Source organism: Cyprinus carpio, chromosome B20 (assembly GCF_018340385.1).
Source record: "Cyprinus carpio isolate SPL01 chromosome B20, ASM1834038v1, whole genome shotgun sequence".
Lineage (NCBI taxonomy): Eukaryota > Metazoa > Chordata > Actinopteri > Cypriniformes > Cyprinidae > Cyprinus > Cyprinus carpio.
In genome coordinates, this window is record NC_056616.1 from 9,366,314 (window position 1) to 9,393,884 (window position 27,571).

The 27,571-nt window shown below is 36.4% G+C and overlaps 1 protein-coding gene across 1 annotated transcript in view; it reads left to right on the top strand.

Moving 5' to 3' along the window:
- Window positions 1-27,571, top strand: part of suco (SUN domain containing ossification factor) — a 51,501-nt gene that overhangs the window by 8,147 nt on the left and 15,783 nt on the right. The window contains 11 exon segments of the mRNA XM_042747064.1: window positions 18,221-18,329; window positions 19,220-19,336; window positions 20,339-20,694; window positions 21,219-21,358; window positions 21,695-21,831; window positions 24,607-24,641; window positions 24,643-24,710; window positions 25,812-25,939; window positions 26,067-26,125; window positions 26,968-27,075; window positions 27,380-27,485. Of these exon segments, the coding sequence (XP_042602998.1) occupies window positions 18,221-18,329; window positions 19,220-19,336; window positions 20,339-20,694; window positions 21,219-21,358; window positions 21,695-21,831; window positions 24,607-24,641; window positions 24,643-24,710; window positions 25,812-25,939; window positions 26,067-26,125; window positions 26,968-27,075; window positions 27,380-27,485 (1,363 nt within the window).

A 27,571-nucleotide genomic window follows, 5' to 3' on the forward strand; every position in this document is an offset into this window, starting at 1 on the left:
TTTTTTTTGTAAATGTAGAATACATTTCAGTATGAAAGTTATTAGTGAATCATGATTTGTTTGTGAATAAATCTGCATTTGTACGCAGATTTCCTGTACAAATATCTGTGCATATGCACGTTTTAAGTGGTTCAAAACACCATGATCTGGTGTTGTGGGTGGTTGTCCAGTTATATGGTTACTAGGATGTTCTGTGTGGTTGCTAATTGGTTTAATGGGGTGTTCTGGGTGGTTATTAGATGATTGCTCATTGGACAAAAGAGTCCAGCCCAAAGTCTCTGTGATAATTCTGATCCCATATGTCTCTTCCCTTCTTCAATTTAAGTCTATACACTACTGTAAGGTTGTTTTGGAGATCTCTGTTGATTTTGCTCTGTGAGGGGCTTCATTTCCTCTTGCACAGACAACCGAGCAGTCATGCTTTTAGTGAGGCGTGTGTTTATATGCATGTGCAAGTTAAAAAGCCATTTGTGCTTTCTCTTACATAAGTCCATGTCCATCCCATGAGAGCTGTAACAGTGGTCGTGTCTTTGGGCCCTATTTGTCATATAAGCCTAACTGTTTTTAGCACGTGGATGGGTAAGAAATATCCGTGTGCTGACTGCCTGATTCAGGGGGAGAAAGGATGACTCTGAACATGCCTCGGGCTGATAGGGTGGGGGTTGGTGGGTATGTGAGATATGCAAGGACAAAGATCCTGTCCTGTGTCAGAGGCGAAAAAAATAGAAGGTTGTCCTTTTGGATTTGGATTTCTTATCTTCATTCAAGAAGGCACCTCCTTGTCTTGCTCATCTGGTATTTTCACTGGAACATTTTCTGGTTCCTCAGAAGTTCTCAGTCCTAGAATTTCTAGAGAAAATTGCAATGTCAATCCTTAATGTTCAACAGTCAACTGTTCTGAGGAACTGTTCCTGAACACCAGCTTCCTGTTTGTGTTGTACCATAGGGTCTGCTTGCTTAATGATGAAGGAACCATTCATAATGAATTGTGACAGCATAAGCTGTATGTTGGTTCAGCACATTGCTAATTTAAACAGTAGAATTCGTTAAGCCTAGTTTGTTATTGCCCTAATCTTGTATTTAGAGATGAATTGATAAACTGTGTCAAAACTTCTTGAATGATATTCACTTTTTCAACTAAATTATTGATTCTTTAAATGCCTTCATTTGGTGGGTCTCTGAGGCAGGGGTCTCCAACCTTTTTTACACCACGGACCGGTTATCATGACCCAGTGGTTGGGGACCTCTGCTCTAAGGCATTTAACATGTTCAGAGCAAAAAGTAATTTTCTTAACTTCGCATTATTATTAGTAGTAGTAGTAGTGGTATTAGTATTAGTATTGTTACACACTGGTTATTATTATTATATAACAGATTGCTAGGTTATTTATGTTATATGTCAAGTTCAGCATTGAGCTACACATAATGTGACAGAACTTTCATTTACTTTCAGGTTCAGCAATGAGTTTTGTGAATATGTTTACTTAATATTCCTAAGTAAAACAGCCCTGTTTGCTGTAGTAAACATGCCATTTTACTCCTTGGTGTCACGTACACTTATTTTCCATTTACTGATTCTCACTTCCTTGTCTTGTTGGTGCCCATACTGTGGGTCATAGTTTTAAGCAGCGTAGTTATTTTTTTAACTACGAGTTTTCTGTTCTTTAATGTTCTTAATGCCTTATCCAGTGAATTAACACAATCTTTAATGTTTGTATCTTTTGTATTAGCTCATTTTATTTATAAATAACACATTTTTGTATTGTAACAGCTGGCAAAAAAGACACTGTGCATTGTGTGAAATGTGTGTAATTTATACAGATTTTACTGATTCATTGGTGAAAAATGTCAGGGTAGACACTCTTAATTAGAATAAAAGAAAATAATCCTGCATCGAATGAATTCATGTGCTTTAAATCTATGGCTCAGGAGGCTGAGAATGAAAATTGGGTTGTTTAATTAAACTGTGTTTTTATGGACGTGGACAAACACATTTTGCTGGCACTTAGACTGGCTCTCTTTTATTCTGCCTTCACTCATTTAGTTTTCTTTTCCAGATCCAGATAGGTCCATTATTGTAGCTTTTCTCTCTGTCTTTGTATCTCTTTTTTCTGTCTCTCCGCCTGTGTAAGCAGTTAGATTAGATCCTTTCTATCTTTGTTTGTTTTTTTTTTTTTTTGTTTGGGTATCAAGCGCATGAGTGGACCGAGCCAGACAAAGGCTGTCCCCAAATCATCCCTGGAGCCATGTCAGCTTTAATACCAATGTTTCTTTCTCTTCTCTGAATAAAAAACCAGCACCTGCTCTGTAATCAAATGATAGGAAGAGAGAACAGAGCAGGGTATTTTTGGTAAGCAGAAGCAATAGTTTTCTAGATTTGAGAGAGTGTTGTGGGATACTTTAGTGTTTTGGTGTATGAAGAGTGATATTTTACAGAATTAAAGTCTTCTGTGGGAGACAAAACAGCAACATGTTATATATAATATATAAATGGCACATCGGCCATGGTCGGTGGGTCTGGACAATGGATTTATTCTTCTGTGGGGCTAAAATTTTGCACCTTTTATTATATATGCAACATAAGTTAGGTATAAAACAGTACAATATTTTGGATGGACTCAGTGGACTGAGCTTCTATCTGTCATAGCCTTGTTTTTGATCAGTCTAGCTACTTCTAGGTTTATGATGGTTGTGGTAGTCTTCCTATAGCCCATCCCCCACTCCTTTAAGCATAGGGCACATTGTCTGTTTCTATCCTACACATACAGGCTTTCTCCACCCCCTCCTCAGATTGTCTACTAGTTCTTTACTAGTCGTAAAGAAAGCAGAAAAAACAGCCCATGATGAGTTGCAGGGGTTACAACTTTGCAGATAGTTTATGTACACATACAGCTACATGACACACTGCATGAAAGGTAATAGTCGAAAAGGCATAATAGGGGCACTTTAAAGAATACATGCACAGAGGACCAGTGGTGTCTGTATATTGGTTTGCCAAGCTGTTGGCAGTAGTAGACAACATTTAAAGTTGTCTCACATCCTCTTTCATTAACACTTTTCCTCTGACTGATAGTCTTTATGCAGATAAACTGCATTCCCAATTCCAACATTCCCTAAAGCCACTGATCCTGCTTTCAGCTTTCTGTTTGCTTTCCTAATAGTTGTTCCTAAATCCTGCAGCTAATACTTAATGCTCTTTGGAGTCTTTCCAAGTCATTTTTCTTAAATCGACTGCCTTAGAGAGTTGTTACATTCATACTTTCAATTAAATTGTTGGTCCGTTTAAGTTTGTTTAATTGTATTTGTTTCCACTGTAAACGTTTAGGCCTTATACTCCACCCTTAGTAGGTAGGCTGCTTACAGTGTGCAGAATATGTTCAGTGAGCTTCTGTCAATACCTGGTGGCATTAAAACCAGGATATAGATTAGTTTACAAGCAAATGACTGATTTAAGGGGCCGTTTACATGACAACTTTGAAAATGGTGGTGTCATGTTTGTGCATAGTACGTGTTAGGTATGTGCACAGTACATGCCGATTTTAAAGGCAAGTGTGAACAAACATACACAACAATTGCTGCTCAAGAGTTTGCTAACCCTTCTTCAGCAAAGTGTGAATTTACTTCACCAATATTACACCCAACAGTGGAGACGCATCATATACAACATATAATGTCACTTCCCTACAGGTATTGTTTACTAACAAGGTGACAGCGCCAGCTACTGGCCTGGCATACGTCATACAGCGTTTTTGGCAGTTTTCGCAGATAGCATCCTCAGTGACCATCAATTTTCTCCCTGCGTACTGGCTCTTTGTAAAAGCGTATGAAAAAATTATACAATACTGTATATATCTACATGTAATAAACAATAGTAAGTCCAACGACGTATATTAAAGTCAGTTAATTTTTAAATGCACTAAAACCTGCTTGTCTGACAAACCTGGACTTTTCTGTTTTGTGTCGTCATGTTAAAAGAATTTTTTCGGCTTATGTAAGTACACTGGACTGCAAGTGTCCCATTTGGGACAGGGCCATATTGCCTGATCACAAGGTCACATTTCTATGGTCTGTATGCCTATAGTAAGTCTTATGTCAGCATGTTGAGCTGTAGTGTTGATTTTCCTCTTGCCAAGTTATGTAACGCAGATCAGATCCTGTGTGCTGATCAAGGATGTGGCAGAACAAAAATAGACATTTGATATTTAGGAGAAAGAAGAACAATGGTTAAATGACACTGGTGAGATATTGTCTTCTGTTTAATGTCAAAGTGCATTGTGAATTTGTTTGATAACATTAAGTCTGTTTGTTTCTAACAAAAGATGATTGTTAAATGTTTTTTTAATAAGCAAATAAGGGACAGAATAACTCTTTACCTAAACGTGGAAAGGCATGATGGTCAGGTTTCTTTGTTATCAGGGCTGTAGACTCATTCTTCCCACTGGTCGCTCTTTTGCAACTAACTTTTTCAGTTGGTCACACAAGCACATAGTTTGGTTGCAATTGTTGTTGTTGTTTTTTTGCTACAACATGGGATTAATCATCAATGCATGCTGATGAACTTTTATCGTAGTTTATAGTTATATGGTAACGAAAGTGTTCAACATTCAACCCGTTCTTTTTCATCAGTATTATTTGTGATTTAAATTTTGTAAACGGCGTTCCTCTTTTGCTGTGTTATAAGCCGAGCTTCATGCACTTTCGCTGTCACCTTTGAATTCGTGATCTCGGTGTCACGTTTTACAAGAAAAGAAAGTTGTCTGTTTTGCTTATAATACACCTTTTAAGACTAAAACAAAAGATGGATTCATTATTATTCTTAATTAAAAAGCACAACAACAATAAAACAGTAGGCTATAATGATAAAGCTTACATAATGTTTATTAACAGAAATGAATAAGACGAGGCATGGCATACACCACATGCTGTATTTATTATATACTGGCTAATAAATTACAGAATGTTTAGCAAACACTGAGGAATCAAATAAATAAAAAATAAAAAAAATTAAAGAAACCCTCCATAGCATAACATGAGATAAACAACGAAGATAACAAGCTTTTTAAAACGAAAGCAAAAACAAAAGTAAAACTAAACTGGCTGTCAGTGACAGGACTTGCATGCTTTTTTTCCCACAAGAATACCAACATGTTCACCTTCTGGTTTATGAAGTGGTCTTTTATTTTACATTAGTGTGAAAACCAAATCCTCCGTCTGCCGTCATTTCCTCAATATTAGCATCATTTTTGCCACGCGCTGCGCGCACCTTCACGCTCGTGCTGGCGCACAGACCATGCATTCGCACAAATGCGTCCATGTCAAATTTTACCTCACACATTCTCAAAAAATTGTCACAAATGCTGCCATTTTGGTCGCAGTCTAGAGCCCTGTTTATTGTCATGCCATTGTTGTTGGGCTTATCCTGAATCTCATTTAGAGATGGGATTTAGATACTGTGCTCTTGTGTTGTCACACCATACTTCTGCCATCAACTAAGGGTTCTTATTGGAAAAAAGGTTAGCATGAAAACCTATATGCTTTGCAACAAAGCACAGAAACCCTGCCCAATCTCAGATGAACATTCTGCTGTGCTGACTCGGCTGCCCTGAGCATTGCCTGTTAAGGAAGTCAGGCATTTCATTTCAATTAATGGCTTTAATATTCTGAGGTGAGCTACTAAAATCATCTTTAATAAACTCGTCACCTCAGTGTATTTTTGACTTGGACTAAGCAGGTGTTTTGTAAAGCAGACCTCATCTGAAGCAGATCTCCTTATTGTGAATTGTTCGTGCCATGTGAGTGGAAGGCGTGATGCTGCAGTGACTGTACATGCATGATGAGATCTTGTTCTAGTGTTTTTATATGGGCTTGAATAGGCCTGTGCTCTTTGACGTGTCTGCTGGAACGTTCAGGTTGCATTAGCTGCATGAATGCTTGAAACTTATGATTCACTCTGCCTTCTAGAAACTTCATTTCATTTAGTTTGCTCGGTTTAATGGAACGCCAACCCCTTGGGCTCCCACAATGCTTTGCACTCTCCCACTACAGTCTGCACGTGGTCATTATATGAGACTTATAACATGTTCCTGTCTTTAGGGATGAGTATGTCTGGTTATTTTATGTTTCCAATGTGATTTCTCGAGGGACTAAAAATACATCATATGGGTTATTGTCTGATACTTACAGCCATTTTTCTGTATTGGAAGATATTATATTTTTAGTTCTCCATGCTCGTAATATTGCACATTCACATTTAGCATTTAAAGGAGTGGTTCTCAATATTTTTGATTCCATTTGTCAATATTTAAAGTGGCCATGGCTTTTGCAGTTGTTACTGAAGTAAAAATATATATAAAAAATATATACTCACTAATTTTTCATTTTTACCCAATAAAATATTCTATAGCTTGGCATAACTAGAAAAATCAATATGCATATTCAAATGTATAAAATGCCCATGGAGCTGTAAGGTTTTAATTTTATTAACTTTTTAATATTAACTTTTCCAGGCCAGCCTTCTTCCTAGAAATCAAACTTATTTGATTCTTTGTTGATTTAGCTTAATGTATATCATTAATTGTTTTTATAATATTATTATCTTAATATCGACCATTTATTGTTTATTGATTACCATATCAACCAGAATTGAAATTTCTGCGCATCTCTAGTCCTCTCCTCATCTCTTAACCTGTTTAACTAGAATACATGAAACCTCTTACACTGATTCCCGCACACACATCAAACAGCACGTCAGTCAGTTCAGTGAAGTTTATTATGACCTCAGACATGAGCCTCTGAAGCCTCTGGGATTTTAATAGCAGCATATATGTCACAGCGCCTGTGGATTGATAGTCTGACTCATGACTTCATTACATTCTGCTTCATTCTGTTCTGGAGATGTTGGGTGAGAATGGGAGAGATTATGTTATGATGCATGTGTATAAATCCTCAGACTTTTAATGACTTTATTTCCAGCCCTGTCATCTCAAGAGGGCTCAGGCATCTTCCGCTCTGCCGTTTGCTCTGTGGCAGAATGCTTTCGTCTAGCCACAGCATTGGCCTACTTTTTTGGAGAGCTCTGGCTGCATGCCCCACAAGCCTATTCTTCTGTTCCTCCCCCGGCCACGTCTCTCTGTGCACATCTGAATCTGTTGTATCTCTGATTTCCCTCACCTCAGTTCATTTATTATTTATCATTTCACCATTTACCATCATTCAGACCATCCCTCTCTTGTTTACGAGAGCCTGCATGTGTACTGCTGAAGAAATCTCTGGCTGTGATTTAGCATCATGTTGTTGAGATTATTGATTATTGAGATTATTAGTCTCTTGGCATTTTGGGATTGGAGACATGCATTTTATGTGGCAGGGCACACTGCAAAAATTAGCATTTGTATTGACATTTACTGTCCAGTCACCCTGTTTTCACTCTGTGAAGCAGATGCTGTTTAGACTTTTTGTTTTTTCCCTTTAATGTGCCAGATGCTCCGTTCCTGTGCCACATAGGCAAGTCAAAGTCCACTCAACAAATGCAAAACAAACAGATGTGGATTTCTCTTCCTCATCAAGCATTTGCCCATTCAAAATGCAGTCATTTGTTTGTATACCTTTTGAATTATAATGTTGCATGAAAAATAACCTTTGAAACTCACCTGCTGACGTGATCGGATGAGGTCAACGGTCATAAATCGGTCAGTTAGGCATGATTGATATGTGGAAACAATACACATCGACAGGTTATTGATAAATATTACTGTCTTAAATTTATAATAAATAATAAATGTCTTATTGGTATCATCCCGAAATGTAATGTGTGTGCATGCCTAATCTGTTTTTGTTTTTAAGTTTTTGTCAATTGTAATGTCATTGTGGAGGTATTCAGATGGGTGCTAAATTGGTTTGCTGGTGTGTGACACCAGAGGATGATTCAAAACTTCTGGGTTTAATTTGTTTGCTGGTATTTGATTATTGAGGATGATTTAAATCTTAAGATTTTTTTTGATTTTTTTTATTTTTGGATAATTTTAGATGCATTCAAAAGAGTTTGGCCTGGAGGCATGATGTTAGAAAGCCCTTTTCACACGGTAGCAACAGTTTACAGCAGTGTCCGTTTAAAGCCACTCCTTCGCTGAGAACTGTGACAAATGCCCGACAACGTGCAGAAAGTTTTTCATTTAAAAACTCACTTAATGATGTCTGCCTTTGTTCATGTAGGATCATGTAGATCCCTTTAACGGTTTCTTCACTTCATGCGTCATTATGAGTCCAGGGTTGTTCACAGCGACACACCTCTGAATAGCTAGAAGATATTTTCCACTACCACTTTTTTGACTTTTTTTCACCACAGATGTTCCTTGCCAGCTCTCTGCTGTTTACTTAAGCGTGCAAGAATTGTGCTGCTAGAATAGATTGCTCATGCCTTTGCAAGAAGAAGACATTGCACTGCATTGATATTACTTGTGATACTTAGTGCCTATGAATCAACAGTCTGGATTCAAGCATCAATTTAGAGCAAATGCTAATTTAGGACAATAGGTTTCTGTTCAAACCCTTTCCTAATGAGAACTTGTGTACGAGGCAAATATCTTTTCCCTACTTAATTTAAGTTTTATAACCATGTTAGACGGATATATGAACACTTTTATCTTTGGTAAATAGTGGCTGTATAAACAACGTGCCACTTCCATCAACCATAAAAAGCAACCGCAGTATTTGCATGAACATTCATCAGCAATTATTTATGTACACTTTGCACAGGTGCATCCAGTTTCTCTTGTATTTGTACCAGTCAGTTTTGAATGTGGCATGAATTCTCTCTCTTTCTCTCTTTAATGATATAGGGCTAAGAATACATTAAAAGTGTGCTTTAGCTCATTAAATGACATTCCTGGTAGATGATGTGTAAAGTTTAATGGAATTGTTGTTTAGGATTGTTGTATAGTTGTGGCTCCTGGTCTGTTCTGGCATGCAGAGTAGGGCTAAAGCTAACAGGAAATGTTTGGGGATTTTGCTGTGTTCCTGGCTTTTCTAAACCTACTCATCCAGACAGGCTGAGAGAATAAGCACCGCCGCAAAACGAAGCGATCTGTCACATCAAATGGAGCACCAGCTAATTGATTGCCTTTATTTATTGTCTAGTGTCCCATCACCCATTTTCTGTCTGGTGCATACTTCCTGTCATGAACTGCCTTGCCATTTCCCTCACTTGTTCGGGCAAACCTTCATGTAGTGATGAGATGGTCCACAATGACTGCTGGGTTGTGATATATTGATTGTTTGCATTGCAGTGTTTCTCCTATGATTTGGCTTCTTACTTGAATGGTGTGTGAGGTGATTGGGACATAACCCAACAGATCAACCTTCACTTGCAAGTCTGCAGCCATGAACTGTTTCAGATAAACATAAATGCCACTGAAACCATCAACATAATAAATACGTTGATGGTTACCCACTGAGACTGTTTATGTGAATATGTAGCTGCACTGAGACCAGCTGATTCCTATTTTTGATTAGTACTTCAAGAGTTCCAGTTTCAGCTGACTTTCTGAGAAGGGTGTGAAACAGATCTTTTGGTTCAACAAAAGAAAAATGTGTTTGTACATGAACTAGTTTGGTATCTTTTCCTGTATCTTGTCCTAAGGGTGACAGTGAAATATTTCATGCACATGTGATATTTGTTTGGTGTAATAAAAATTAAGCAACAAGTCAGCCAACGAAATGGCTGATTTGTCAATAATTCTTCTGTGAGGACAAAAACTAACCTAATACTAAAAACGTGTACAATTCTGTTCAGAAGTATAAAATAGGGATGCACCGATAGGATTATTTATTTTTTTTTATTTATTTATTTTTTTTTTCTGCACTCCGAGCAGAATTGGTATTTGAACATTTCTGTTCCTGTGTTCCTCTGTATTATTACTAATCCGAAACCAGTTTGAGTAGGAAAAAATACCGGTTAATAATGTTATTTTTTAAAACTTTTTAATAATAATAATAATAATAGTAAAAATAATAACTACAACATTTTCTTTACTCAAAATAAAAAAAAAAAAACACAAGCTTTTATTGCGCTTAGTCATAGCCGGAGCCATTGAGAAACACAATGCAATACAGCATCATCTTTTCTAGATTTTGATCAAATGTATTAAATGAAAGAAAAAACTGTCAACGCTTTAAAGTATTTTTTTTAAGATATTAAAAATTTTTATCAGCATGGATTAAAAAAATGCTATTCGAGAGTTTAGAGATATAAAAGCTTAAATTAGTAGGCTGTATGTCACATTTTATTATTACATTCAGAAATAATGTAGGCTAAAATACAGGTAAATAAAGCAAAATGTTTACAAACACAATTAGGCTATTTAAGTTTCCTTCTCTCCTAAACAAATCCTCTAAAGTTGTAACCTGCTAAATATAAACGTCAAGCCAAAACGAATTAATTTAAAAGCTAAACTGAAGCCTACCTCTCCCATTCTGCACAAATCCAAATGTTTCCATATTCGCGCTGTATCTGAATTTTATTTATTATGTAGGCTAAACTATAGGCTTTGTTTTTCACTCGCATTATCAATGTAAAACATCATGCTTCACATAGGCAATGCACAGTGAGGCGGTAGTTACGCTGAGTGGCACAGACTGTACTACGGACTATTTAAATTGAATTATTACTTGCCATTAATTTTCACTTAAATGTAAACTTAATGCTTGCCGGTTCGTGACATATCCCTGGGTAAACTATCGCCTGGGAATTGCCATTGTGACTTACCTATGATGAATTTACAGCTGAGCGTGGGCATTTCACATATTTTGTACAGATTTTATTTTGTTTTAGCAAGTATTTAATTATTTTGCCCAGAGAAAAACGTTGGATTTTGCAACAGACATGAAACTCATTGTCTCCATGTAGTTAATTAATAAACCATTGGTATCAGCCATTTTCATGCTATTTCCGATATGCCGATGGCATAAAATAAATAAAAAATCGGCAGATAAATATTGGCTGCTGATACATCGGTGTATTTAAATGTATTAAGATTATTTTTTTGTTAAAATGTTTTTTGAAGGCTGCATCAAGGCTAAGTTTTTTTGATCAACAATGTGAATTATTATTACTAATGTTTTCATGTTTTTTAAAATGTCATTTATTTCAGTGATGCAGTGCTGAATTTTTAGCATCATTACTGCAGTCTTCATTGTCACATGATCCTTCAGAAATCATTCTAATATGCTGATTTGCTGCTCAAGAAATGTTATTTATTATTATTATTATTATTATTAGTAATGTCGAAACCGTTATACATTTTCAGGAGTTTTTGATGAATAGAACAGTGTCCTAGTTCTGGTGTTTTTATAAGCATGGGTTCTTTTTTTTGTGTTTGTTGTTTTGTGTTTGTTGTGCTTCTTTGTATGTTATGTGATAAATAAGAGATGATGTGAGATGATGTTCTCCCACTGAGTTCCCATAAGCTTCCGGTCCAATGGAAGAGCAACAGTAGCTCTGATATGCTTGTGGGCCACATGGCCTCCTGTGTTGTGCTGCTTCCCAACAATGGAAATATCTATATATATTTGTGGTTATTTAACATACTCAGCATTACTTGAGATTCGGATGGCTGTTATGTAACATCAGAAAAGGACAATATTTTAAACTGGAGAGGGCAAAAAGCCAACATGCATAGACGTTTGATCTGCTGCTTTTTATTTATTTATTTAATTACCCTTTTTGTGAAGAGAATATAAACATCTTTTTTTTCCCTCTCTTTCTTCCATAAGTGTTTGACCTGTTTTCTTGTCATAACATGTCTGATGGTTTTTGCTGTGTGTAGTAAAAAGATATTTGGCTACTAGGACTGGATTCAAAATTGGCATCATAAAGTATATGTATCTTCTCCACACAGGCCTACAATGAGTCTTGTGTGATATGAAGTAATCGAAGTTTTAAATGTTAAATGATCTGTCTGTGGTGTTATTTTAAAAAAATGATTCCACCCTGATGAATCACTCTCTTTGACCTACATGTGAGCTTTTTTTTTTTACTACTTCCTGTTTCATCTCTCTTCTGATCCTCATTCAGTGCTGCTTTTTACATGAAGCCAAAATGATTTCCATGATTAAAATCTGTTGGTGTGTGGAAATGAATGTACATCATTGCATATGAAAAAAGTGGAAAGAATCACGGCGAGACGCAATAAGCACTGTGTTTGTGCCGTGGTCTTAACAGCAGCTGATGACATCTGATGCTTCTGCTCATGTCATCTACAGATGAGCTGGAATGGACATTTACATTTAATTCTTGCTGTGTCTAAATTGTATCACAAATACGGTTCAACTTTTCTATAAATATTTATTACGTGGCTCTTTGGAGTACTTAATTTTGGTAATTTTTTGTATAATAACCACTAGGGACATAACGATTAACTGCGAGCCAGTTGAAAATCGATTCAAATCGGTTGAGATGCTAAACAAATCGTGATTCAATTAGGGGTAGGAGTTTATATAAATGTATGTCTGAAGGGATCTTACTGTCTTTAGAAAAGTTTTGATGGTATTTTTCTTTTTAACTTGCCTCTATAATCCATATTAAAGTTCATAAGTGTAGCTCTGCTTTATTTACAGTGGAAACCAAGGAAACGCTGTAAGTGCCACCTACTGGCAGAGAGTGAATCTGCGTCTCATTCAGCTCGTTTGCTGTTTCTGTTTCATGCATTTTTTATGTATAGTTTTCAGGGCTGGGCGATATATCGATTATTAGCGATAATATTGGAATAATTTTGACAACGATGTAAAATTTAAAAATATTGTGAATATCGAATATTTCAAATTCAAGCATACTTTCCCAAAAGAATGCGCCGAACGTCCAAAAAAGGAAAATGGAACTGCGGACTGCTCTACACGCCTCTACTACGAGAGCTTTCATGAGAGCGGTTGCCAGATAACAAGAGTTTAAATCCCCGAATCAGAGCTTCGCTGTTACAAGGATACATTTTCTGCCCGGTGTTTGCTTATTTTAAGCAATCTGGCAACCATGTGCACATGCTCACTCCTCATTGCGGATCCTGCCCAGTTGCTTCTCAAAACTAGTCCAAAACTAGCCCAATCGCGTTTCAAGGAGGTTCCCCGATAAAAATTGCATCCTGGTGTTAAAATGTACGTTTTTCGGCATGGTTGCCTTGGTAATATTCACATTTTAGGGGCTAAATATCACGTTATTGGTATTGGGGTCGCTTCAACCCGCGAACATGAAAAACAACCGCAGACTTGGCAACACTGGTTGGAATTTACTACACAGAGCTGTAATTCACTGACAATCTACACAAAATCGATTTTAAAATCGCAGGCGATTCTTTGTCGATTTTGAAAGTGATTTTGTGTAGCTTGTCGGTGGACTACGGCTCTGTGTAGTACATGCCGCTCCACCTGAACCAGTGTTGCCGAGTCTGCGGTTGTTTTTCATGTCCGCGGGTTGAAGCGACCCCAATACCAATAACATGATATTTAGCTCCTAAAATGAGAATTTTACCAAGGCAACCCAGCCAAAAAACATATATTTTAACCCCGGGATGCAATTTATATCGGGGAACCTCCTGGAAACGCGATTGGGCTAGTTTTGGGCTAGTTTTGAGAAGCAACTGGGCAGGATTTGTTGTGAAAACCTGGCAACCCTGATCTGAACGCACGTGCTAGAGATATACTACTAATTACAGGAGCGTCTTTACTGAAGACATGCGCATGAAAATCGTATTCGATTTTTTGCACAGCCCTAATATATATATAATATATATAAAATAAGAAATAGCAATGTGCTTCAGCAGCTAGCTCCCCATCTAAGAGTGTTTTTAGTGTCAGTGGGAACAAAGTTTCATGCCACAGAGCTTCTCTTAAAACCGCAGTTGACAGACTTGTGTTCTTAGCTAAAAAACGTATACAGATTTTATTTTAAATAAAATACTTATACCAGTTTAATTATTTCCCCCAGTTGCACAGTGTAAATTGTGAATTGCATGCACTAAAAAAGTTGACAAAATGCACTTTCTGTACTTGTTTTGCACTACTTCAGTTACATATAGGCCTACATGTGTTCATTTAATAAAAAGCAGTGATCACTTGGTCTAGATTTTTTTTAACTGCTTAAATTAGCTGTTCAATCTAAATTGTTTTTGTTGTTTGTTTTTTTTAATGGGCAAAAGAAAATCGTGGTTTTATTATTATTTAAATGCAAACATATCGAGATATATATTGAGTAGCGTAAAAATTGACAATATCAAGATATAATTTTTTTTATAAATATATTGCCCAGCCCTAATAGTTTTACAAAACTTAAAGGGTTACTCCACCGCAAAATTAAAATTTTGTCATTAATCGGTTCGTTTGTCTTTGAACACAATTTAAGATATTTTGGATGAAAACAGGTGGGCTTGAGACTGTCCCATAGACTGCCAAATAAATAACAGTGTCAAGGTCCAGGAAAGTATGAAAAGCATCGTCAGAATAGTCCATCTGCCATCAGTGGTTCAACCGTAACGTTATGAAGCGACGAGAATACTTTTTGTACGCAAAGAAAACAAAAAAATGACTTTATTCAACAAATCCTCTTCTCTGTGTCTCTCCAAATCAGCATAGCGCCATTTTGGCAATTCTGAGCAGTATGCAGATGGCATACGCTCTTCTGTATCAGCCACGCCTCAAGGATAAATTTGTTTTACTTGTATTTATGCTTTGGTTTGAAAGCAAATAGCGCATCGGCTCAGCGCGGCTGACACAGAAGAGCGTAAGCCACCGGTTTATAGCTCAGAATTGCCAAAATGGCACTACGCTGATTTTAAATGGAAAAAGCACAGACAAAGCCTTATTTTGTTGATATGAAGAGCATTCTTTTGTTTGTGTTACTTATTTATTTGATTTGGGATTTGTTTTAAAATTTCAATTTAGTTTTGTTATTTGCATTTACATTTTGTTATTTAGCAGACACTTTTATCCAAAGCGACTTACAAATGAGGACAATAGAAGCAATCAAAACCAACAAAAGAGCAATAATATGCAAGTGCTATGTTAGAATATTATTATAGTGTTATATTTTGATTTCACAAAGAAACGTGCAGCATTTTGTCCAAGCAATAATAAAAGAATGCATTTCATTTATAATTTGTCTTAAATCTCATTTTGTAAAAAACTAAAATTGTGAATCGAATCAAATCGAATCCTGAAATCAAAATAATCTCATTTTGTAAAAAACTAAAATTGTGAATTGTGTATAGTGTTGTGATTTGATTGAATTTTTGAATCGATTTGTGATTTGAGTGAATTTTTATGTGAATAGTTATTTAAAAGGCCTCACTTGACGGTGGTTAATGTCTGATGTGGAATAGGGCTGCACGATGTGTCGTTTAAGCATCGATATTGCGATGTACGAATCCACGATAGTCACATGCAGGATGTGCGTGTAGGCTGTCGTAGTTGATTTATTTAACCATATGGGCCAGCTGCTCCCCGGCCCTTGACGAATGTGATTCGCGTATTAATTGCACAGCTTAAACCATCACAGAGTGAAAGTTTATCATTTGCATGTGTTTTTAAGTCCTGTCAGTTTAACAGAGCACATATAAGAACGAGCAGAGAGAGAGAGAGAGAGAGAGCCCCGGCCGCGCGCGCTCACCTTCACCGTCTTCAGACAACACGAGCGCTGTCTTGCTCTCTCTCCCTCGCGCATATTAATCCATATCAATTGACACGATGGTGTCAAAAAAAAAAAAAAAAACTATCCAGTGATGAAATGTTTTCTGTTGTCAAATCTTGTGCGATATCCTAAACTGCCGATGTGTTTGCACAACGCGTGCCGTTGTGCGATAATTCGCGAACTAATGATTCCTTTGAACCGATTCAATTTAATGAATAGTTTAAACAACTGACCTGTCCAACACTCACGAGACGTCTGAATTGGTGTCAAAAAAAATCTAACACTTTACAATAATGTTCTATTTATTAAACTATTTAACTACATTATTTAACATTTACTATTACTAAACTGCACTTCTACAACATTGTTAATTTCAACATTTAGGCTATAGCCTTCATTGTTGAAATCAAAAGTTGTACAGTATTTGTTAACCTAGTTAATGCACTGTGAAGCAACATTACCAAACAATGAACAGCTGTGTTTTTAGAAACTAAGATAAACCAAGATTAATAAATATAGTAACAAAAGTATTGCTTGTGGTAAGTTCATGTTAGTTAATATGTTAACAATTCAAACCATATCCTAAAGTTACAAACAAATAATTTACTCTAATTTAAATAATACTCTGATGTTTAAATCATTTAAAATGAGAATGTAAGTGTGCTCACCCCATTTTTGTTTGTAAGAAAAATTAGATTAGATTTCATATCGCAATATATATCGTAGAAAAATAAAATATCGCAATGTCATTTTTTCCCAATATCGTGCAGCCCTAATGTAGAATCAGATTTGACTGTACAGGCCGAGGTGCTGACAGTGTGCTTACATGAGCCTGCATGTTTACAGGTTCTCCTGACTCCTAAATCTAGTCAAGGTGAAGCTCTCAGGTTTCTCTGTTACCATCTGAAATGAGAGTGAGACAGAGAGTGCGTACAATGACAAGCCCCAGCTGTTGTTCATTCTCCAAGAAGTCATCTGACAGCTTTCTTTGGAGATCAAATGCATAGTAAAATCTGTGCCATGATTTTACAATTAAACTGGTAGGATAAGGAGGAGATGTCTATATTATTAATTGATCAGTTTGGTGCAGAGTGTCAGTTAATATTCCTTTTAGATACTGCTGTCAGTGCAGTGTGCATTCATAATTTCCAAACATGGCATGTTTTCAGTGCTGAACGGACAGTGTAAGTGTTGCAAGGTGAAGTGTGATTGTTTAAGTGTGGCTTAAATTTAGATAAATAATAGAAATGCAATGTAGGACCCTGTAAAATTTCGTTTTTTATCAAATTCTGTTTCCCCCAAATCTCCGCAATTCCTGTATTCATTTTTCTGGTTTCTGTGTTTTATGATTTAATATATATATGTATATTTTTTATTAGCAAACTGTGGCAATCAAACAAATTCATAAAACGCCTGTAATTTTAAAATCAAACTAAATCAAATAAATTAAATAAAACAAGTTTTCGAGGTTTACAGTAGCCTATAAATTAAAACATGAAAAAATCTTTTGATTTGTGTGATATTCCTTTTTTATTAAGTTGTACTACTGTTATTTTTATTACCCTAAAAAGAATACATTTAACTATGCAATAATAATATATTTCTGTCAATTTCTAAAGTTAATCTAAAGTTTTGCTTTGGCAGTTTGGAATTTTACCAAATTCTGTGATATTTCGTGCTTTACAGAAAGTATTGTGTTTTCCACATCACAGAAATCATAGGCCTTTTTTATGTGTCTCTACAATTGTGTTTTGCCACGTAAAATCTGTGTAATGATTAACTGGCAGTTTCATTCATACAGTTAATTTCCCAACCTAGTGTAGAGTGAGCTAATAGTTTGCCAAGTGCAAATGCGGTCATTGGAGTAACTAAACTTGAATTAAATTCTTGAGCACATGCTCTGATACGTTGAGCCTTGGTACTTATGTAAGTTCGAAATCCTGCTTAAATAAAATAAATAAATTATGAATCATAATTGCTTTTACAATCGCTAAGGATGATGTGTTTATAAAAGTATTGTACAAAGGCCTGAGTTGTTAGACTGTCAGCACACCAAAAACTTATCACTGAAATAAACGTTAAAGAATTACAATGTTATATCATGGATCAGCATCTGCAATCCTGACACGTCTTTAAAAATTATCCAATTAATTAATTGTGTGGACCCTAAACCAATCAAATTCATAACAGTCATAAGTCATAACAGGTATGAAATCCTTGCCAATGAGAAAGTATTTCTCAGCTAAGCTTGTACAGCATTAGACTGTGTTAGTCTGTTAAACAGTGAGAATGATGGGAACATGCCATTATGTTTGGGTGAAACTATTTCCACGAGAGCCCTGATGTAATTGGCTTTAGTCACAATAACTTAGTCACAATAACAGAACAAAGAACAGAAAAAGGCATAATCTTGCATCTCAGCCATGCACATTTCTTATTTGCTATGGTGGAGCGTGTATGTCAAGAGAGTTTTTATATCACATGGTATATTTGGTACATGAAGCTCATTTCAATGTTTGGGAATCTTACGTTTGTCTCTGTGTGTTACAGGCACTCTTGTCATCATGTTTATTGTTCAGAAGAGATCTCCTCTGGCCCAGGACTCCCTAATGTTTGGGAATCTTACGTTTGTCTGTGTGTGTCAGGGGCTGACGACAAGGTAACAAAAAACAAAGACTCCACGCAGTTACCAACTAAATGCCTCAGTGACTTGCTAGCAGTTGAACTCTTCTCCTAATAGGTCACTGAGCGTGTGTGCTTTACACCAGGGAGATTTAACTCTGTATTGTGAAATGAGAATCATATACATTTGACCTTTAGTGAAGAGAGATTCTTTGGCTGTTTTGTAGGTTTGAGTAGCCCCTGAAGTTGTGCAATAGTTCCTCATTCAAAGTTGTTGGTTGGTTCGTTCAGGCTGTTGTTGACACTGTTTTTCAGCATGCTAATCTATGAAGGGACTTGAAGACAGGGGCCCCAACAAAGACCCTCCTCCTATAGATTTAAGGCTGTATAGGGGTGTGGATTCTTCTGGTTGTCCAGTATTTCTTAGTGGCTGACTGATTAATCCCAGTTTAGCTTGTGTTAGCATGCTATCTTTAAAGTTACAGAAGCATTCAAATGTTCAGCTAAAGTGTGAATCTGTAAACTTAGCCTTTTTGCACTTCAGCACATTTTTTCCCCTCCAGCAGTCACAAAAGTGTTTCCTCTTTGCTCCTGCCAAACTTGAACGATAGCTGTTTGCCCTTGAAAAACATCTCTTCCACCCTTATAGAAGCAAAGGCAGTTCTGTCAACTTATCTATTGTTAAAAGAATCTCTCATCAATCATGTCATTCCAAACCCCTCTGAGGAGCACAAACAGATTTTCTGCACAATGATCACATTGCTCTCAATGAAACCGCAAAAGTACATGTGACCAGAGCCAGTCAAGCTTCAAAAAGGACAAAACAAATGGCATAAAATTGTTTGTGTAAGAAACTGACCTTGTAACCCTTTCTTGCTCCTTTATTTAGATGTTTTACTCATAAGTAACATTGTTTTTCTCTTTTAGGTTGAAGAGGAAAGGGCGACACACACTCAGTCATCGTACGACGTGGGTCTGGAGACAGAGAGAGCTGCACTAAAGGAAACATCATTGCACTCACTGCATGAAGAGGAGCACAAACAGGTGCCAGTGCAATCTAACCATCATATCTGTTTTCTTTTATTACATATCTCAACCTTGGATGTGACCCACACATTTGACATCTTACATTTATTTCAGTTGACTTACTTTTCTTTGACTAAACTCTTTGCATAAAAGCAATAAACCTTTGTTTCATTAACAACCATGAACTCTGTTAAACATGATTATTTAAAGTGAAAGTTCAACCAAAAATGAAAATTCTGTCATTAATTACCTTCGTTCATCTTTGGAACAAAAATATATTAAAAAAATTAAATATGTTTTTGATGAAATACAAGAGCTTTCTGACCCTGCATAGACAGCAACATAACTAAAATGTTCAAGGCCCAAAAACAGAGTAAGGACACTGTTAAAATTGTCCATGTGACATCAGGGGTTCAACCGTAATTTTATGAAGCTACAAGAATACTTGTAAAGAAAGAAAACAATAATAGATACTTTATTCAACTGTTTCTTCTCTTCTGTGTCAGTCTTCGAGGCACATTTACATTTAAATGTTAACAATGTCATTACTACGTTTCTGGGCCTTGAACATGGTAGTTGCGTTACTGTCTATGCAGGGACAGAAAGCTCTCGGATTTCATCAAAAATATCTTTATTTATCTTTATTATAATTTTTGTTCCGAAAATTAACGAAGGTCTTAAGGGTTTGGAACAACATGAGGGTGAGTAATGAATGACAGATTTGTAATTTTTGGGTGAACTATCTCTTTAAAAAAATAAGTTGAAATAATACAGGCTGATGGCTTCAACAAAAGCACATACTGTCGATTAACAACCTTGTAGCTCACATTAGGTCTGTCTTGAACTGTTTTTCTGTTAAAAATCAACTCCCTTATGGAGAAAATTAGTAAGATTTCCTGCCAGAATCAGACTCTATTGCTGTCATCTTCCAGCTCATGTCTGCAACCAAATCATAGTCAAGATTTTGTTTCTTTTGTTGCTTAATTGTTAATTTCTTTATCTGTCTTTCTGTTATTGTAGTCTGTGAATTTGGAAGAAGTGTTGGAGGAGCCGCAGATTCAGCTTGAGTCTGCTCTCCCTGAACTAGAACAACAACAACAGCAGCAGCAGCAGGAGCAGCAACCAGAACCCCAGAGCACCCAACAATCAGACCAACAACAATCAGCCCAACCACCAACAATTAGAAACCCGAAGCGCGGAGCAGTCAGTCTACAGCCCACTGCCACCGAGGACCAGGCTGCCCATGCCTCCGCTGCTTTAACCCCTCCACAGACTGTCCCACCCGGAGAAGACCCGTCTGCACCTCCTGCTGAACTCCAGAAGAGCCCAGAGTCAGCCTCACCTACCTCAGTCACCTCCTCCGAGAGCTCCTCCAGGTGAGTACAAGCACAGCCATTTGGGAGAGAAGAGGATGGGAACTTTAAATGTTTGTCATTTCATTCATTTTTTTCCATTTAATTTGATTTTCTTATCGAGTCATTTCTGTGATCCATTTCTGCATCCAAACTTTTAAACTAAATCATTAAAGCATACAATCATCACTTCATGGATTTCATATGGCACATACTTTGGACGTTTTTTCAACTGCATCACAGTGGATCTCCCCTTCTTTAGTAGTCCGCTATGACTTGTTTTCACTGGACTTGAAGCGTTTACGAATCTTCCATGTCAACAAGGATGGAAAAAAACAATATCACTTTACGATTTAAAATGTAGTAAACCAGTACTACAAGAACCTCTTTAGAACCCTGGACAAATGTTCAGTCCATATGTGGAGCCAGATTTCTTTCTCTCTCTTATCCTTTCTATCCCCCTCCTGCTCTCCATTAGTACTCCTCTCCCATTCCTCTCTGTTTTTCCTTTCTTTTGGTGTAAACACCGTTTGATTTCTTTCCTTCAGTGGACTAGACGTTCCGCGTCCTGATGCCCCTGTAAAGAACTCTAGTGCCAGTCAGTGTGAGGTGGGCTCTGTGCCCCCCTTCAGCCAGTCCCTTGGCATCACGCTCCCAAGGTGAGTACTGAGCAACAGGTAAACGGCAGGTTACATGGTAACTCCGGTACTCGCGTTGCATCAGGTGACTTGGTAACCAATGGTTAACCAAGTAACGGAGCTACCTCAGGCACATCAGGCCACGTCTTTTTTTGCTCTTTTTCATTTCTCATTTCATTATTTCATTTTTGGCAGTTTGGTTTACCACTTAATTTTTTCCCAATGCCATGATGCACCATTTCCAATGCGCTTGTTTTGCTTGTCACTTGCTTTACTTTTTGTTTTTTCATGTGTAGCAATACTAATTTTAAGCTTACTTTCTTTTCTGTGTTGTGTTTTCTTTGTTTTATTGGTGTTGTTGGTGTTGTGTGTGGAGATGTGGGGAGAGAACCAGTCTGCCACATTGGAAGTACAGAGTACAGAGACCAGCGTTGACCCAACTGCCACTCTGCTGCCCAGTGAGCTGGACCTCACAGAGCTGGGGCAAACAGCCAGTATCTCTTCGCCTACAAAAAGCCAGCAGGTACACACACGCTATTTGTCAGACTAATCTAACATGGCTAATTAATTCTAACAGTGAGAGAGAAAGCAAATACCCACAAGAGGATTTGTGTTACTTAAACCCAATTAAGCATGGTAAAATAACTTTAATACATATGACTAATGGCATAATGCTTTTAGAAACTGGAGGCAAATGTTCAATAAATTGTTAACTGTATTAATAATAATCAAAATAAGTAAAATAGAATTTTCTGTTTCAGGTGTATATAGAACACTATATGTGCTGAAAAATACAATGAAGTGATCAAATGTAAATAATTAAATAGTTTAAAAGATAAATAATTAAATCACTTGACAAATACATAGATGAATATATAATATACAGTCTTAAAGGGTTATTCCCTTTAAGGGAAATTAAAATTTTGTCATTAATCACTTACCCCCATGTCGTTCCAAACCCGTAAAAGGTTTGTTCATCTTCGGAACACAATTTAAGATATTTTGGATGAAAACCGGGAGGCTTGAGACTGCCCCATAGACTGCCAAATAAATAACAGTGTCACAATTTCGAGCCCTGAGTTCGATGCATCTTTGCTAAATAAAAATATTACTTAAAAAAAAAAAAAAAAACTTTAATGATCCAAGACTTAGTCGAAGTATTAATATCTTGTCAAATCATACATTCAGAGTTGTCCTTTTTATAATGACATAATTGGATAGATTTCAGGTATGGAGCTAAAAGCTACAATGTCTGTATTTTAAAACTATTTCAAGCCCTAAATTATTTTATAGATTTGTTTTTCCTTAGCGTACACCACCTAAAAGAGCATGATGACAATAATCGCTACATTTTGCACTCCGAAGTGTTCCTTCCTTACCTTTTCCCCCGGTTATGTAGAGAGTGAAAGGGTTTGTATTTGATTACCACTGAGGCTCTCCACACCCTGCTGTTAGAGATCTGCAGAGCTAAAACATCCCCTCCTCTCTTGTAAAGCTGCTCTGATACATAAACACTGAATGGAGAAGGTGAAAGTGGAAGAGAAGATAGAAGGAAAGACCACCCTTTTGTGTAAAATGTATAATGTCAAAGTGTATAAGTCTCTTATGTTCACCAGAGCTGCATTTATTTGATCAAAAATACAGTTAAAAACAGTAATATTGTGAAATTGTTGCAAATTAAATAGGTCTGTGACAGTTGCAATGACAACCGCGGCACCAGCAGTAGTGCACCTAACGTCACATACTCTATAACAAGACTCTGCTTTAGAGAGAAATGCATCTTTATGGGTTACATGAAGAAAGAGATTTTGTTTTCGATTTGAATTATTTAGTTTTAAAGTAAGAATTTAAAGCTATTTATAGATGGCTTATATCACATCTGTGAGGCAATTCGCTGAGTTTCGGTTCATTTTTGTGAAGCACTCCTGTTCAACACTGAGACATCAGAAAATGCATCCTGTTTGTTTTTTTGCATTTTGTTGACACTCAACATTTTGTTGATATTTTGAGTGCACACAAATAAAAGTAGACCCTTTACAGTTCCGGATGATATATTGCTCTTACCTTTATGAGCAAAAATTATGGCGTATTTTAAGTTGTTTGCAAGTGATCACACTAGCACCGCCGTGTGCTGCAGAACGCGCTTTAGCTTCCACTCTCCGCACAAACGATTGGATATACGCCTAATAGTGCACATTTATCCAGGTTAAACGTTTAAACTCTGTAAACTTTAAACATTGTGATAAGCTTGAAGATTTTATTTTAGGCAAGTCGTGATGATTTGAGAAGGCTTGATTGATTTATTTTGTGTCTTCCGCTGGCCGCTTGGACGTTATTTAAAAAAAACATAAACTTGAATTTAACAAACAAAAAATGTTCCAAACATATTTCTGAATTAACTTTATAAAGATACGAAAAGAAATATAACCACTTTGCTATTAAAAACAAAACTGAACTATTTGAATGGCTGCAACAGCAGCTGTGTAATGGGGAGGAGAGAGAGAGAAAAGACACGGGCTCCAGTCAGACTCTGACCTGTAATTCTGAGAAGCTGTCGGATTATTGTTATGAATTTTTGCAACAAATGTTTGTTTAATATATAATGTTAGGCTACTTTCTTATTTAACTTTATTTCTTTGATATTTATTTTAGTGTTTTGTAGGCTGCTTGTTCACTGACGGAAATAAACACGCACATTTGTTAGGAGGCTAGATGTTTGAGCCTCATTTATTTTGTGTTTTATATATATTTATATATATATATATATATATATATATATATATATATTATATATATATATATATATATATATATATATAGCATATATATATATATATATATGCATATAGAGATGATATACTGTATATAGGCCTAACAACAAAAACTAAAAGCTTTATTTTTTATTTTATTAATAATGAAATGCATTCTTTGATACAGGATCATTCTAATATGCTGCTCAAGAAAAATTCTTATCAAAATTGAAAACAGTGCTGTTTAATATTTTGTGGAAACAGTGATGGATTTATTTTTTCCAGGATTCTAACAGTTCAAAAGATTCAAACAATTTATAATTCTATTATTATTATAAATTATACATATAATATTTGATGTTTCATTTAGAGTTATGTAGATTCTGGACCTATATCAATTTTACGTTTGCTGTAGCTACCCAGCATAATACTTCTGAAATAGAAAACATGGGATTTACAAAATGGCATTTCACAGTTTTAAGGCCAAGGAGGGTTGGGTTGTGGTTTGTTCACTGTAATAAAAATTTGATGTTTTTTTTTTTTTTCAGGTGGTGGACCATGAGGGAGCAGCAGACCCTCCTGTACAGTAAAGAGGACATCCCTACTTTTGATGAGTGGAAGAAGAAAGTGATGGAAGTAGAGGAGAAGAAAAGTAAGAGATGGCTTTGGGTCACGTGCACACTCACAGAGCTGCGTGTTCATCAGTGAATCATCACATTCCAGGCTGCCCCCGTGCTGCTTCTGCATCAGTACACACACTCACACGCACTTCCTTTAGGACATACTTCTGCTTGATTTCACAGAGCTGTCCCTTTTATTTTATCTCTTTCTGTCATGAATTTCTGTTTCCCCAGCTTGCAGCTTCTTGCTTATAATAATAGTTTTATTTTTGCTTGCTCACATTTGTCGGTTCAGTGGTGAGCACAGTGACTGTTGCGTAACCCAGTATGCACACGTGTAAGCTGCTGTAAATGGATTGCTTCAGTACACTGCAACAAAAGCTATAAGCTCATGCTCCAGGCCAGCTAAACAATTAAACTCTTGCTTTAGTGCATCAGGGTTTTTCACATCTCTATGTGCACATTCAAATCACAATGTCAACTAATTAACAACCACAGGCTAACAGTATGTTAATTGATCATTAATTAGCGGGTGTAGTACACAATAAAACTAGAGAGCTCATAAAGAGCAACTCTTCACATACAAAGAATTTGGGTTCAAGTGAGGATTATGAATCACATTATCACACAACTGTAATTTGATCAGTTTCCTTAATATTTTGGGTCAGGATTGGTGCTTTTCATAGCCCGGGCTGCTTGACCTAGAATGTTCTCGAAAACAAATTTGTTAAATCAAATATAGAAAACTAAATTATTGTCTGCTAATGGTGGGTGGTATTGTTGGGGTGGGTTTTTTAGGCTAGGATGTAAAGATGTTAGAAACACAATGATAATGAATAGCTTTTTTTCCCTTAAGGTTGTCACATAAGGTCATGACAGCAGCTGTTGATAGTTAAAATCCAACAATTTTGCCATTCGTGGGGGTTATCTGTTACAGATGGTGAATACATGCGTGCTATGTGCATACGTGAAGATAAGTCGTTCTTTTGTTTTTATTGCTGTAATTGACAGTTAAACATACCAACCTGCACTTTTTGCATGACACACTAATACTCACATACTAGGCTAACCTGATCCAAGGTGTAAAAAAATTTAACTGGTGATCTATATATAACCTGTTATGTTGGTTTCAGGTCAGTCTATGCACACTTCATCAAATGGCAGCCCTCATCCAGTCAAAAAGGTCCAAAAGAATTTCAAGAATAACTACGCTTCTGTCGAATGTGGGGCCAAAATCCTCTCGGCCAACAATGAAGCCAAGGTACAGTGCAAGAGACTGTAAAACAGCATATGGGGCAGATGGAAAGATGGATGGATTTTCACTGGGGTCATAAATAGGAAAATCATTTTTATGATTGTGTGTTTGTGTCTGTTTTTTGTGTTTTTATGGCATGTTTGTGGTGATGATGGATATGTTGGTTCTGTACATGTTGAGCACCTGGATTTGGTGGGTCTGTTGAGGTAAATGGAGATAACAGACTGCAGCAGCTGCTGAGACAATGAAGAAATGCTTTTTACACTCTCTATTCTCCTATTTGTGTAAATAATAGTTGACATATAAAAAAATATTACTATTAGTACATTGAGGTGTTCTGTAGTGTGTTATCCTCTTAATAATTGTCTGTGATATTGGCCCACTGGTTATTTATCCTGATTTTTTTTGTCTCCCCCATTTGACAATTATTATCTTGCATCAGTAAGAAGCCTCCAGGAGCTTTCATTAGGCTATTTTAGAGAAGATTCTTAAAGTTTTAATAGTTTTCATAATGTATGTGTTGAATTATATGATAAATGTAACAAAACAGGGAAACTAGATTAAGTAAAATAAACCCTGTGTATGAGTTGAGATTGTTTTGATTTGTTCTCATGTGAAAGGGCAATCATTCTGATTTCTAAAAGAAGATTTCAGATTGTGATAAATAATTGTGATTTTTGAGAGAATAATCTTGATTATAACTATAATTGTGCACTACTAATTACATGTAATATTAATATTATTGCACTGGAAGACAATCTGAAATGAACAAGTGTAGGCAAAACAAGTGGTTTCAAAACCTTAAAAAAGAAATAGTGACGAGTCACGGCATATAAAATATAAATAAAAACACATAAAATCTAAAAATTAGCCTTGCATTCATATAAATTAATTAAATTGCATGTTGTTTTCCCCCTGTGCCTTTTGTTTCAGTGTTAGTAGTTTTTGTATCAGCACATGTTACTAAATGTTAAATTACTTTCCCCTTTGGTTCTTCTATCTTTCCTCTGTCTCTATCGAATCTACAAATACAGGTTTGTTATTGAGCTCTGTGAGCCAATCCAGGTGAAGCAGCTGGATATTGCGAACTTTGAGTTGTTCTCCTCTACACCAAAAGATTTCCTTGTGTCTATAAGTGACAGGTAACATCACTCACATAGACATACATGGTGTTCCCACTCCTAACCAGGCACAATGCGATAGGAGTTTTTGTCCTGGCCAACCACAGCACATTTCACAGATTGCAGTGAAATCTAATTCATCCTGTCTCACATTAAACAATGAATATGTTGTGGTTGGTTTTGATTTTCATTCCACATTTTCATGTTTGGTGTGAACAGACAAATTGCATGTTGCTAAAATCTTACCACTTCGTGCCTGATTAGGAGACTGTGTTATATAAACACCAACTTGAACTTTTCTTTAAAAATTGTTTCTCAAATTCAGGTATCCGACCAATAAGTGGATCAAGCTGGGCACCTTTCACGCCCGTGATGAACGCACAGTACAGAGCTTCCCTCTGGATGAGCAACTCTATGCCAAATATGTAAAGGTAAAAGGGGTGCCAGTTGCTAAAATGTCAGTTTGCTAAAATGAATTGTTCTTCACTATGTTATTTGTTTGTGAAGTTTAATTGGG